At 38.2% G+C, this 14974-nt stretch overlaps 1 protein-coding gene across 1 annotated transcript; it reads right to left on the bottom strand.

The window, feature by feature from the left end:
* Positions 1-1298: 1298 nt before the first annotated feature.
* LOC124300660 (trichohyalin-like) lies at positions 1299-14324 on the bottom strand. Its single transcript, XM_046754960.1, has 3 exons — positions 14038-14324; positions 8171-9684; positions 1299-2037 (listed from the first exon to the last, which is right to left on the bottom strand). Exons 1-3 carry the CDS (start codon positions 14320-14322, stop codon positions 1518-1520), a joined length of 2319 nt encoding a protein of 772 aa, XP_046610916.1. The 5' UTR covers positions 14323-14324; the 3' UTR covers positions 1299-1517.
* Positions 14325-14974: the final 650 nt, after the last annotated feature.

Raw genomic sequence — 14974 nt, 5'->3', positions numbered from 1 at the left:
ATCTCTGACGCGGAAAAACGTTCGCCTCATAGACCATAGCGCATACCGTATAATGATAAAAGTTTTCGTCCTAATTAGCAAAGTACGGTAAACTCTGTCCGGCGAGCTGAAGAGCCGCGGAATCCACAAATGGCAAAATGCTTGGGCGGCTCTTTTTCCTTCGAATATTTCCCCAGAGACGATCACCTTCTCGAATAAAGCTGCATCCGACTGTTTCTATGTAACCGCTTTCCGTTAAACGTATTACGTGTACCTCCATACCTAAATTATAAATATTATTCATACATCACGCATCTAACGAATTGGGATTCGGAGATATAATTTTCAGTTTATTGCTTATTGACATGCAGCGAAAGAACAAGGACAAAAAAAGCTGGAAACAAAAAATGAATGAAAGAGTAATGGCTCGAAGGAATTCTTATCGTGATTCATGAATCCTATTTTGAAAAGGTTGATAAGACAAAGAAGAGAGATGAAACACTTTATTTGGTCGGTATTTAATGATCCTCGTGTAATTTTTTTTTAACCATTTTTCGTAATCTAGAACAGTTTAGAAGTGCTAATTCCACCAATGTGGGAAAGTATTATTTTACAAAACACAAATGTTTCAATTCTTTTTTATGACACGGTCTCAAGTTTTTTACTCCCAACAGAATGGGTACCTGATTGAAAAAAAAATCTCATATTTGTGGTTTATATTTATACTTTACGGCTGTCGATAATCTCGTAAATTCGGTTCTTACCTGCTGGTGGCACACAAAAAAAAAATTTTCGGCAGCCTCACAGCTCATTGCCCGAATGACTGGGTGACTAACGTACCGATTGTCGGTTTAGCACAGGTGCTATGGTCAGACCGAAATCAAGGCACAGAATTACCTTCAAATTGAAACATGTATTTCTAAGTTACCACGTTCATGTATGGATGTATCTTAGACAGTCCAAAACGTTTGTTAGTAGCTGAAAAATGCAAAATGTTTGCTTGTCGTTTGGATTGTGAAGTTTGAGATTCAATTTTACGCCTGAGAGTGCGAAGAATGGCAATCTGACGTACACAATTCGCGCATGCGCAGTCCAAACGCGGGGGTTGGCTGTTCGGGGGCGGGGGGGGGGGGGATATCTGAAGCAAGCATGACGTCATTAACGCATGACGAGCGGCCAGCGAACGCGGTCGAACGTCGCGCGCAGTTTGATCGTGTTATCTCACGTGTGATACGCTCAGACAGTTGGAGTAGATCTAAAATTACCCAGTGAAACTTGTGCAGTGGGATTGTGACCTGAGGACATTAGTAGAATTGGAGAAATTTTTTTTATTTATTTTCTTCTCTTCCACGCAGTATAAACATAATGTCAATACCGGACATCGACGAGTTGGCAAAAACTGTCTACGTTATAATATTACAAAATTTATATTACACAGTAAGTTATTTCTCGGATATTTGACAAGAAATGAAAGTAACGACCGATTAGTGATATTCAGGAAATCATTTCACGTCTCGAAGGGTTTGATACGCGTATTTCTATTGTATCTCAGGGATGCTAATTTTACGTCCAAATGATTGTAGTTCCTTTATTTGCTTGTCCTTCTTCTCCTTATCGGCAACGCAAGTCTCGTATAGTTCTGTAATTTTTGCGAGTTCTTTCTTCGACTGTTCCGTTTGTTCGGTTAGTCTGTTGTCCCAGCGCTCCTTCTGTGCCTTCAGATTCTGAACACATTCGGTGGTTTGCGTAATCATTTTTTCCTCCAAGCCGATTGAAACTTGCTTTTCCTTCATCAACTTTTCCTTCAATGATTCAATTTCAGCGGCATGTTCGGTCTGCAGCGTCTCACGTTCCCGGTCTTCTCTTTCCTTGTTTTCTTTCAATGTCTTCTCACAGATTTTCTTTCCTTCCTCTACCGTTGTTGTGAAATTCCTGGATCGCTGATCTAACTCTTCTCTCAAATCGACTAATTTTTCCTCCAAGATCTTGACTTCTGTATCATGTGCCTTCTGCAGCGTCTCGCGCTCCCGTTCTTCTCTCCCTTGGTTATCCTTTAATGTCTGCTCGCAGCTTTTCTTTACTTCATTTAGCGTCTCATCGGATTTTCTGGATTGTTGTTCTAACTCTTCTTTCAAGCCATCTAATTTTTCCGTGAAGACCTTGACCTCTGCATCATGTTTCTCTTCGTTCTCCTTGATTGCAAGGTCCTTGAGCGCAAGGTTTTTCTCCGCCTCCTGCAATTTTTTCGTCAACGCCTGAACCTCATTTTGAAGCTTTTCTAGTGCTTCGTCGTTTGTTTTACCGACTTCACCGCGACAGGAGCATGAACCCGGCAGTCCATTGGTAGCTTGCCCTCTATCAATCTTTATTCCGACCAGCCCATTCCCATTAAAAAAACCGTTTGGCGTTTGAATGTTGTGGAGACCAGGAACGTCGCTAGCCGAAATATGTCCCAAATCGAAACCATTTAAATCGGGTATATCAATTCCTACGAAATTCGGCGAAATATGCAAGTCTGGAAATCCCACGTTGTTCATCGAAAAATTTGGTATCGGATCCCACGGGAACATTTCGATAGTTCTTTTTTGACGTGGTGTATTTTCATCAAGAGAATCGCAGGACGCGTCCCCCTCGGCGCATGATGTTTTTGGCTCTTCATTCTCCTGTTTTCAAAAAATTTAGCAACTTTTATAAAGTTTCTGATTTATTTTTAACGTTATTTTAATGAAAATAAAAACGCGCCGACACTAAACGAACGTCTAAACTGAGTGAAAAAATGTTTGTAGCAAAACCTTTATCATTGACTAACGAAATAATGAATTCTATCAATTGTGGTGGAATCTACTTATCGAGGCGTATTGATCTCACATTCGCCATACTCTTATTGTGGGGTTCCATATTTCGTTTCAAACTTTCGTCGAAATATCGGATCGGAAATTTGAAACGAGCGATTATTGTGGAAATGCTTCAGACACCGTAGTAACAAATATTCGGATCTGGATTTTAATAATTATCAGAGAAGATGCATTATTTTTTCAGAGTATAAAAAATAACGTTTCAAGAATAAAATTTCTCTGGTCCAATTATGTATTTTCCTAACTTAACGTCGACTACACCAGAAAAATATTTATCGTATAGAACAATCTCGCGATTTATAATTGTCATTTCCGTTTTCCAAGATTGATAATATGAAAGAAATTTTTCCACGTTTTAAACGTCATGCTTCCGTTAATTGTTTGAAAATTGTCGTAGCTTTTGCATCATGCGAACGAAATAATTACATTTTTCCTAAACTGTAGTTCAGTTCTTGTTCAGTGCATGCGGATAAAAATTGGCATTGATTATCTTTTTGGTTGAATAGAAATTGCAAACGTTCGAGTTCTAGAACGGTCGAAATGCTGAAGATTTTTCATTTTTGGGAGTATTCTCGAATTTTTCCGTAATCGTTGAAGATTATTCCATATTCAAGTTATTATCGGCGATTTGAACCGCATATTCGAAACCTTGATAATTCGCGATCGTCTCGACCATTTTGAAATTCAAACTATCGATTTTCGGACTCTTCAAAAGCACGACGATTCAGAATTTTGCTTAAAAAATAATCCGCAAATTTGAATCCTAAACGCTGTCAACTCTGATTCGAGATTCCGTCTTACCTCGGCACTTTGATCGGATCGTATTGCTGTCACCGTCGTGAATTCCGGAATCTTCATAGTAGCGGTAAAAAGACGATATTCGGAGGTCGATTTCTTGTCGGACTCTCGGACGCCATCATCTTCCTTCTGATTTTCGACTTCCGATCCTTGCGACGGGATTTCCGGAGCCTTTTCATCGACGTTATCCTCGGCTACCGATTTTCGCAGGATGTCGGCGGGTGGAAATGCGCATGCCGTTCCAATCAGCGCAACGAGAATCACTGCAGATTTGTACATCGTACCACGACAAAATCCCTCGGATATTGAGATGTTCGTTCGTTCCGTGGCTCTGATATAAGTACGAGTTATCAGCTCCTTATCTCTGCGAGGACGATTATTCTTGGAATTTCTCTCATACGGGAAAAAACTTCATCGCTCAAGGGGACAGGGGTCATACCTTGACGATAAACGGGCAATCTTTTTAGAGCGCAAATCTGCAGACAGTTGGTAATTTATTCCTTATTTTTACATCCAATTTACGTCGCAGAAATTTCCTGCACTTCACGTAACTCCGTGAAGAGAAAAAAATAAAAACAAATCACGAAACATTGGTAATTTCCACTTGCGATTTGATATCCATAAACACTGTTTGTATATGCGATTCTAGGCTGTTCAAATAAATTCATATTCCACCGGGTTTCGGTGATTTTCAAGGAATTTATACAATTTTTGTAAGGTTTTGATCATTGTTATCGGGCAGCGTAGACTATTATAAAAAAATTCCTAGAATTTTGACCATTTTTAAGTAAACTAAAAACTTGTACAAGAATAATTCCTGTCGTAATCCTCCATAGGATTTTCCCCAACCGTTAAAAATAGGTTTTCAAATTCTTGTAAACAAGAGCGTGCAAATAGTGACATGATATGTTTGAAAAGTTCCTTCCTTGTGTAGACAGTCGACAATTGAGTCAAATGTTGAGTCAATTCAGCTGTAATTTTAACAACGAGCATGATATCAAATTCGTTCTGTCGCGTGCGTGTTCTCTAGATTCTACCGATCAAGATATTTTCCTCGTTTTGTTTTCCTTGTTTGTTCACTGAAAAGTTTTATTTTTTCTATCTCTTACGGTTCCTGCGGTAATTATCGAAAAGTAATGCTTGATGCTGAAAGCCGTTGACCGATGACTGATTGATAACATTGGTTACCCTAACGGAGTTCTTTTTGTCTTATATCGCGCAGCACGCGTTCTCAAAGACAGGCTCATCTACCGGCCGAGTACTGATCACAGAAAATTTTCCCAGCGCTAACCGTTTTTGAATTCTTTCGTCAACGTAAAAGCTACGGTGATTTTGACGGTGCGAGTAAAAATAGTACAAATTGAAGAAAATCAATCAATAAATAAAAATATAGCTGCCAGCGAAAAATGTTAGTGTGTGAATTTTGGGAATTTTGGTCCGTACGATTGACATTCGATAGTTGACAAATATGTATAAGCTGAAATCGTGATAATGCCTTGGCCCAGGTCGTACGGTTCAACGAGGGCAAATATCATATGAAATTTAAAACTGACTTTCAAAGAGCGATGTCTAAAATATATTTATGACGATTTACCGATAACATTACAGATATGAATCTAGAGGTACCAATTAACTTGAAGTTTTTCACGAAATTCATTCATTTATTCATTTATTTCCAAGAAAATATAAATATACATAATATACAGAAGTAATATACATAAGTACATTTATAGTCCTATAGAGGTAACCTAAAGTTTCCTGCGCATAGGCTCGGGAAGAGTGAAAAGGCATATAATCTAACAATGCCAGTTCAACAATTTTAAATTTAATTTCAAAATTGAGAAAAATTATACAGTTTGTACATGTAATTGAGCGAAAAGCATGGAAGTGCCATTAGTTCATGTTTCATAAGATTTTTAAATAATTCGAGTATTAAATTTTACAAATAAAGTGAAAGACGGATATATTCTACTAAAGCGTTGATAGATGCTCAGTGTGGCCGATTAACCATTTTTTCAATTTAAGTGTAATCGACTTGTTCAATATAGGTAAATTCTTTATTTCGTTTGGTAACAGATTGAAAAATTTAATTGCAGTATGTAAAGGACTGCTGCAGAACTTAGTTTCAGTGACTTTGGGTCCTTGTTTTAACTTATGTCTGGATCTACCGTCGTAGTTATTGTATTTTTGCTTACAGATACTTACTGAATCGACGGAATTGGGAAAAGGTTTCATGATTTCGTTTTTTTTTTTTCTGTTTATTTTTCTTGAGACTGGAAAAATAGTTTCATGCCTCAAAGTCCGATTCGTTTTGCTCACGATGTCTGACAGACAATAATAAAAAATAAAAATAAATAAATTAAAAAAAGATGGGGAATGGAACAGTCGTGTTATAAATCCGTGATGATCGAATTGCCATAGAACGCACTGTATGTATATTGTATATATATATATATATATATACACACATCAGAACGCGTCCAAAGTCTCAAGCGTAAATTACACCTAGATGTAGATTCGTGCAACTGTCGTAAAATGGAATTAGGTAAAACTTTTTTCTTCTTTTTTAATACCTTGTTTTTCCTAGGTGTTTTTTTTTTTTTTTTACCTCTCATTTCGTTTTCTTTTTTCTTTTGCTTTTGCTTTCACTCCGCATCTCTGACGCGGAAAAACGTTCGCCTCATAGACCATAGCGCATACCGTATAATGATAAAAGTTTTCGTCCTAATTAGCAAAGTACGGTAAACTCTGTCCGGCGAGCTGAAGAGCCGCGGAATCCACAAATGGCAAAATGCTTGGGCGGCTCTTTTTCCTTCGAATATTTCCCCAGAGACGATCACCTTCTCGAATAAAGCTGCATCCGACTGTTTCTATGTAACCGCTTTCCGTTAAACGTATTACGTGTACCTTCATACCTAAATTATAAATATTATTCATACATCACGCATCTAACGAATTGGGATTCGGAGATATAATTTTCAGTTTATTGCTTGTTGAGATGCAGCGAAAGAACGAAGACAAAAAAAGGTGGAAACAAAAAATGAATGAAAGAGTAATGGCTCGAAGGAATTCTTATCGTGATTCATGAATCCTATTTTGAAAAGGTTGATGAGACAAAGAAGAGAGATGAAACACTTTATTTGGTCGGTGTTTAATGATCCTCGTGTAATTTTTTTTTTAACCATTTTTCATAACTTAGAACAGTTCAGAAGTGCTAATTGCACCAATGTGGGAAAGTATTATTTTACAAAACAAAAATGTTTCAATTCTTTTTTATGACACGGTCTCAAGTTTTTACTCCCAACAGAACGGGTACCTAATTGAAAAAAAAATCTCATATCTGTGGTTTATATTTATACTTTACGGCTGTCGATAATCTCGTAAATTCGGTTCTTACCTGCTGGCGGCACACAAAAAAAAAAAATTTCCGGCAGCCTCACAGCTCATTGCCCGAATGACTGGGTGACTAACGTACCGATTGTCGGTTTAGCACAGGTGCGATGGTCCGACCGAATTAAATCGAGGCACAGAATTACCTTCCAATTGAAACATCTATTTCTAAGTTACCACGTTCATGTATGAATGTATCTTAGACAGTCCAAAACGTTTGTTAGTAGCTGAAAAATGCAAAATGTTTGCTTGTCGTTTGGATTGTGAAGTTTGAGATTCAATTTTACGCCTGAGAGTGCGAAGAATGGCAATCTGGCGTACACAATTCGCGCATGCGCAGTCCAAACGCTGGGGATGGCTGTTCGGGGGGGGGGGGGGGGGGGGATATCTGAAGCAAGCATGACGTCATTAACGCATGACGAGCGGCCAGCGAACGCGGTCGAACGTCGCGCGCAGTTTGATCGTGTTATCTTACGTGTGATACGCTCAAACAGTTGGAGTAGATCTAAAATTACCCAGTGAAACTTGTGCAGTGGTGTTTGTGCCGTGGGATTGTGAACTGAGGGCATTAGTAGAATTGGAGAAATTTTGTTTATTTATTTTCTTCTCTTCCACGCAGTATCAACATAATGTCAATACCGGACATCGACGAGTTGGCAAAAACTGTCTACGTTATAATATTACAAAATTTATATTAGACAGTAAGTAATTTCCCAGATATTTGACAAGAAATGAAAGTAAGGACCGATTAGTGATATTCAGGAAATCATTTCACGTCTCGAAGGGTTTGATACGCGTATTTCTATTGTATAATAGGGATGCTAATTTTACTTCCGAATGATTGTAAATCCTCTATTTGCTTGTCCTTCTTCTTCTTATCGGCAACGCAAATCTCGTGTAGTTCTGTCATTTCTGCGAGTTCTTTCTTCCACCGTTCCGTTTGTTCGATTAGTCTGTTGTCCCAGCGCTCCTTCTGTGCCTTCAGATTCTGACCACATTCAGCGTCTTTCATAGTCAATTTTTCATTCAAGCCGATTGAAACTTGCTTTTCCTTCATCAACATTTCCTCCATTGATTCAATTTCAGCGGCATGTTCGGTCTGCAGCGTCTCACGTTCCCGGTCTTCTCTTTCCTTGTTTTCTTTCAATGTCTTCTCGCAGCTTTTCTTTCCTTCCTCTACCGTTGTTGTGAAATTCCCGGATCGCTGATCTAACTCTTCTCTCAAATCGACTAATTTTTTCTTCAAGATCTTGACTTCTGTATTATGTGCCTCCTGCAGCGTCTCACGTTCCCGGTTTTCTCTTTCCTTGTTTTCTTTCAATGTCTTCTCGCAGCTTTTCTTTCCTTCCTCTACCGTTGTTGTGAAATTCCCGGATCGCTGATCTAACTCTTCTCTCAAATCGACTAATTTTTTCTTCAAGATCTTGACTTCTGTATTATGTGCCTCCTGCAGCGTCTCACGTTCCCGGTCTTCTCTTTCCTTGTTTTCTTTCAATGTCTTCTCGCAGCTTTTCTTTCCTTCCTCTACCGTTGTTGTGAAATTCCCGGATCGCTGATCTAACTCTTCTCTCAAATCGACTAATTTTTTCTTCAAGATCTTGACTTCTGTATTATGTGCCTCCTGCAGCGTCTCACGTTCCCGGTTTTCTCTTTCCTTGTTTTCTTTCAATGTCTTCTCGCAGCTTTTCTTTCCTTCCTCTACCGTTGTTGTGAAATTCCCGGATCGCTGATCTAACTCTTCTCTCAAATCGACTAATTTTTTCTTCAAGATCTTGACTTCTGTATTATGTGCCTCCTGCAGCGTCTCACGTTCCCGGTCTTCTCTTTCCTTGTTTTCTTTCAATGTCTTCTCGCAGCTTTTCTTTCCTTCCTCTACCGTTGTTGTGAAATTCCCGGATCGCTGATCTAACTCTTCTCTCAAATCGACTAATTTTTTCTTCAAGATCTTGACTTCTGTATTATGTGCCTCCTGCAGCGTCTCACGTTCCCGGTTTTCTCTTTCCTTGTTTTCTTTCAATGTCTTCTCGCAGCTTTTCTTTCCTTCCTCTACCGTTGTTGTGAAATTCCCGGATCGCTGATCTAACTCTTCTCTCAAATCGACTAATTTTTTCTTCAAGATCTTGACTTCTGTATTATGTGCCTCCTGCAGCGTCTCACGTTCCCGGTCTTCTCTTTCCTTGTTTTCTTTCAATGTCTTCTCGCAGCTTTTCTTTCCTTCCTCTACCGTTGTTGTGAAATTCCTGGATCGCTGATCTAACTCTTCTCTCAAATCGACTAATTTTTTCTTCAAGATCTTGACTTCTGTATTATGTGCCTCCTGCAGCGTCTCACGTTCCCGGTTTTCTCTTTCCTTGTTTTCTTTCAATGTCTTCTCGCAGCTTTTCTTTCCTTCCTCTACCGTTGTTGTGAAATTCCCGGATCGCTGATCTAACTCTTCTCTCAAATCGACTAATTTTTTCTTCAAGATCTTGACTTCTGTATTATGTGCCTCCTGCAGCGTCTCACGTTCCCGGTCTTCTCTTTCCTTGTTTTCTTTCAATGTCTTCTCGCAGCTTTTCTTTCCTTCCTCTACCGTTGTTGTGAAATTCCTGGATCGCTGATCTAACTCTTCTCTCAAATCGACTAATTTTTTCTTCAAGATCTTGACTTCTGTATTATGTGCCTCCTGCAGCGCCTTGTATTCTTGCTCTGTTTTCTCTTTCTCCTGCAATTTTTTCGTCAACGCCTGAACCTCTTTTTGAAGCTTTTTATTCATTCGAATGTTGCAGGGACCAGGAACGTCGCAAGCCGGAATATGTCCCGGACCGATACAATTTTTATTGGGTTTATTAATTGGTCTGAAAATCGGCGGAATATGCACGCCTGGAAATCTCATCCCGGGCCGCGGCAATGGTGGTTTCGGAAACGGCCGGAACCATCCGATAGTTCTTTTCTGACGTGTTGTATTTTCATCAAGAGAATCGCAGGACGCGTCACCCTCGGCGCATGACGTTTTTGGCTCTTCATTCTCCTGTTTCCAAAAAATTTAGCAACTTTTATAAAGTTTCTCATTCATTTTCAACGTTATATTAATGAAAATAAAAACGCGCCGACACTAAACGAACGTCTGAACTGAGAGAAAAAATGTTTGTAGCAAAACCTTTATCATTGAATAACGAAATAATGAATTCTATCAATTGTGGTGGAATCTACTTATCGAGGCGTATTGATCTCACATTCGCCATACTCTTATTGTGGGGTTCCATATTTCGTTTCAAACTTTCGTCGAAATATCGGATCGGAAATTTGAAACGAGCGATTATTGTGGAAATGCTTCAGACACCGTAGTAACAAATATTCGGATCTGGATTTTAATAATTATCAGAGAAGATGCATTATTTTTTCAGAGTATAAAAAAATAACGTTTCAAGAATAAAATTTCTCTGGTCCAATTATGTATTTTCCTAACTTAACGTCGACTACACTTGATAATTGATAATTCGCGACCGTCTCGACCATTTTGAAATTCAAACTATCGATTTTCGGACTCTTCAAAAGCACGACGATTCGGAATTTTGCTTGAAAAATAATCCGCAAATTTGAATCCTAAACGCTGTCAACTCTGATTCGAGATTTGGTCTTACCTCGGCACTTTGATCGGATCGTATTGCTGTCACCGTCATGAATTCCGGAATCGTCATAGTAGCGGTAAAAAGACGATATGCGGAGGTCGATTCCTTGTCGGACTCCCGGACGCCATCATCTTCCCTCTGATTTTCGACCTCCGATACTTGCGACCGGATTTCCGGAGCCTTTTCATCGACGTTATCCTCGGCTACCGATTTTCGCAGGATGTCGGCGGGTGGAAATGCGCATGCCGTTCCAATCAGCGCAACGAGAATCACTGCAGATTTGTACATCGTACCACGACAAAATCCCTCGGATATTGAGACGTTCGCTCGTTCGCTCTAGTATAAATACGAGTTATCAGCTCCTTATCCCTGCGACGACGATTATTCTTGGAATTTCTAACATACGGGAAAAAACTTCATCGCTCAAGGGGACAGGGGTCATACTTTAACGATAAACGGGCAATCTTTTTAGAGCGCAAATCTGCAGATAGTTGGTAAGTTATTCCTTATTTTTACATCCAATTCACCTCGCAGAAATTTGCTGCACTTTACGTAACTTCGTGAAGAGAAAAAAAAAAAAACAAAACACGAAACATTGGTAATTCCCACTTGCGATTTGATATCCATAAACACTGTTTGTATATGCGATTCTAGGCTGTTCAAATAAATTCATATTCCACCGAGTTTCGGTGATTTTCAAGGAATTTATACAATTTTTGTAAGGTTTCGATCATTGTTATCGGGTAGCGAACACTATTATAAAAAAATGCCTAGAATTTCGACCATTTTTAAGTGAACTAAAAACTTGTACAAGAATAATTCATGTCGTAATCCTCCATAGGATTTTCCCTAACCGTTGAAAATAGGTTTTCAAATTCTTGTAAACAAGAGCGTGCAAATAGTGACATGATACGTTTAAGGGATCGTCTCATTGTGACCCTCCGAAAAATCACTGATTTTCGCGAATTTTTTTTTTAATGTTCAAATAAACTAATCGGTCCGGTTCTTTTTTTCATAAATAAATACGTTTATGAAGAATACAAAATGATTTTTTCAAAGTTTATTTATTGAGTGCATCATTGTTGTATAAATTGTTGTAATTTCACGTGAAAAAAAAAGGTGCTGCACGGTTTCCACGATGACGGCCGCAATTTTGATCTGAAAAAAAAGTTTCAAAAAGATTATTGATCTGTAGGAAAGTCGCTATCGCGCTATGGAGGGTTTTTTTTTTTCAAATTTGACAAAATGGCGGCGGTTTGAACAAAAATTGTCGAATGTGGCCCTTTTTCTCGACAGTTTTTCGTAAAAAAAAATAGGAAGTTTTCAAAAAAAAAAACAAAGCTTCCATAGCGCGATGAAGAATGACGTTTAAAATGTTCTTCCGAAATTGGAATCAGATATCTTTGAAACTCTTCCTTTGAGAGTGGAAACCGTTTTGCAAAACACCATTCTGAGAAAAACGCGTTTAAAGATTGAAGTTGGAAAAGTTTATATAAATCGTTTACTTACGATCAATCGGCGATGCCAGGTCTTGATTTTTTTCTTGGGGGTTTCTCTCGTACGTCTATCCGTGGTGGATGTCAAAAACGAACTGAAATGCTTGGACAGTTTATTCTGCAAGGTTATAGAACCTAAGCACCTCAGTACTCGCGCAGGTAGAAAACCCGTTCCCTTTCTACAAGAAACGCTGTAGCGACCGTAATAATTTGAATTTCGATTTGAAAATTTGAGAGAATGTTTAGAACAGTGTATACTATACGATGATGCAAAAAAAAAAAAAACAATTTTTTGAAAATTTCACACTGAGACGATCCCTTAAAAAGTTCCTTCCTTGTGTAGACAGTCAAATGTTGAGTCAATTCAGCTGTAATCCTAACAACGAGCATGATATCAAATTCGTTGTGTCGCGTGCGTGTTCTCTAGATTCTACCGATCAAGATATTTTCCTCGTTTTGTTTTCCTTGTTTGTTCACTGATAAAAGTTTCATTTTTTCTATCTCTTACGATTCCTGCGGTAATTATCGAAAAGTAATGCTTGATGCTGAAAGCCGTTGACCTATGACTGATTGATAAAATTGGTTACCCTAACGGAGTTCTTTTTGTCTTATATCGCGCAACACGCGTTCTCAAAGACAGGCTCATCTACCGGCCGAGTACTGATCACAGAAAATTTTCCCAGCGCTAACCGTTTTTGAATTCTTTCGTCAACGTAAAAACTACGGTGATTTTGACGGTGCGAGTAAAAATAGTATGAATTGAAGAAAATCAATCAGTAAATAAAAATATAGCTGCCAGCGAAAAATGTTAGTGTGTGAATTTTGGGAATTTTGGTCGGTACGATTGACATGCGATAGTTGACAAATATGTATAAGCTGAAATTGTGATAATGCCTTGGCCCAAGTCGTGCGGTTCAACGAGAGCAAATATCATATGATAATTAAAACTGACTTTCAAAGAGCGATGTCTAAAATATATTTATGACGATTTACCGATAACATTACAGATATGAATCTAGAGATACCAATTAACCTCAAATTTTTCACGAAATTGAAACAATTTTTCAAATTTTCTAATAGGTTCCGATAGAAAATTAAACAACGAGAAAAAACTCAGAGAAAAATATGTAAGTTTACGGTACATTTATGCTAAGATTGAAAATACAAGTTTCAATTTCAGTTGAGAATTACAATATTATAATTTATATTGACGGTATGTCGTCTATATGCTTTAAATATGCGTAAATAACGTATTGTGTATTTTTTTTTTTTCAGTTTTTCCATACTGCAAATATTCGAAAATCTCGCGTGATACAAGGTACTGTAAAATTGATCAGCCTGTACGATTTTTCTGTCGTTTCTATCATCTTCATACGCGATGGAAAAATTTTATTTTCGGATTCATCTCGTCGTTAATTTACTCGTGAATTTGAAATTTTCAAAAATTTATATAATACGTGCATACATTTATACTGTATCTGATAAGCAATTGTGGAATGCAGTCAGTAAAGTCTGTATCAATGATTGTTGCGTCTTTATTAGCCTGTCGTCCAGCTCCTTACCGGAAACGCAATCCTCGTGTAGTTCTGTCATTTCTGCGAGTTCTTTCTTCGACCGTTCCGTTTGTTCGGTTAGTCTGTTGTCCCAGCGCTCCTTCTCTGTCTCCAGATTCTGATCACATTCAGTGGTTTGCGTAATCAATTTTTCCTCCAAGCCGATTGAAACTCGCTTTTCCTTCATCAACATTTCTTTCAATGATTCAATTTCAGCGGCATGTTCGGTCTGCAGCGTCTCACAGATTTTCTTTCCTTAATCTACCGTTGTTGGAAAATTCCCGGATCGCTGATCTAACTCTTCTCTCAAATCGACTAATTTTTCCTTCAAGATCTTGACTTCTGTATTATGTGCCTCCTGCTGCGTCTCACGTTGCCGTTCTTCTCTCCCTTGGTTATCCTTTAATGTCTGCTCGCAGCTTTTCTTTACTTCATTTAGCGTCTCATTGGATTTTCTGGATTGTTGTTCTAACTCTTTTTTCAAGCCATCAAATTTTTCCGTCAAGACCTCGACCTCTGCATCATGTTTTTCCTGCAGCGCCTTGTATTCTTGCTCTTTTTTCTCTTTGTCGCTACACGGAATATTTGTGAAATCGAAACCACTCAAATCGGGTATATTAAATCCTTTGAAATTCGGCATATTATTGTTACGTGGGGGTGAGGGTGTACTGAGCGGTGGTAGTTGATGATTAATTGAATGATCAAGCTCCCACGTAACGACAATTAATAAAAATTAAAACTAAGAGAAGACCTACCTTTCGATAAGCCGGTAAATTGTAGGATCGTGTTGCTATAGTTCTGTACAGGTCTGTGAGGCTTGTTTAAATTAATGAGGCAATTTTACAATAATAAAAATAGGAAGAAGGTCGTTCAAAATAAATGTTTAATATGATTTAACTGGTAAAAGTTGAAGTATATTCTGTTTCGATTTGGTGATTGAAATATCTGGTAAACAATCAATGGTGATAATGATATATGAGCCGAAAGTAATAATTCACAAAGTGTTCAATTTTATAAAAATCGTGTGTTGTTCTATTCTAAAGGATATTATTATTTGGTACCAGGAACATCTACTCTGAACGATGGTCGACTAGCTGGTCGTGATTATTGCATTGTATCTCTCTTTTTAGATTATCTTAAATCAATTATATATACTATTGTTGAGTCTTATTCGTTAATTCTTGGAAACAGTAAGTACGATTTAATCGGGGGCAGTGAAGCTACCCACTAATTCTAACGAAAATTACTGAAGTAGATTTTGATTAAAAAGGTGAAACAAGAATTCGCTCAAT

Source organism: Neodiprion virginianus, chromosome 3 (genome assembly GCF_021901495.1).
Source record: "Neodiprion virginianus isolate iyNeoVirg1 chromosome 3, iyNeoVirg1.1, whole genome shotgun sequence".
NCBI classification, from domain to species: Eukaryota; Metazoa; Arthropoda; class Insecta; order Hymenoptera; family Diprionidae; genus Neodiprion; species Neodiprion virginianus.
Note: the sequence above shows the minus strand (reverse complement) of the source record. Positions and strands in the feature narration are given on the sequence as shown.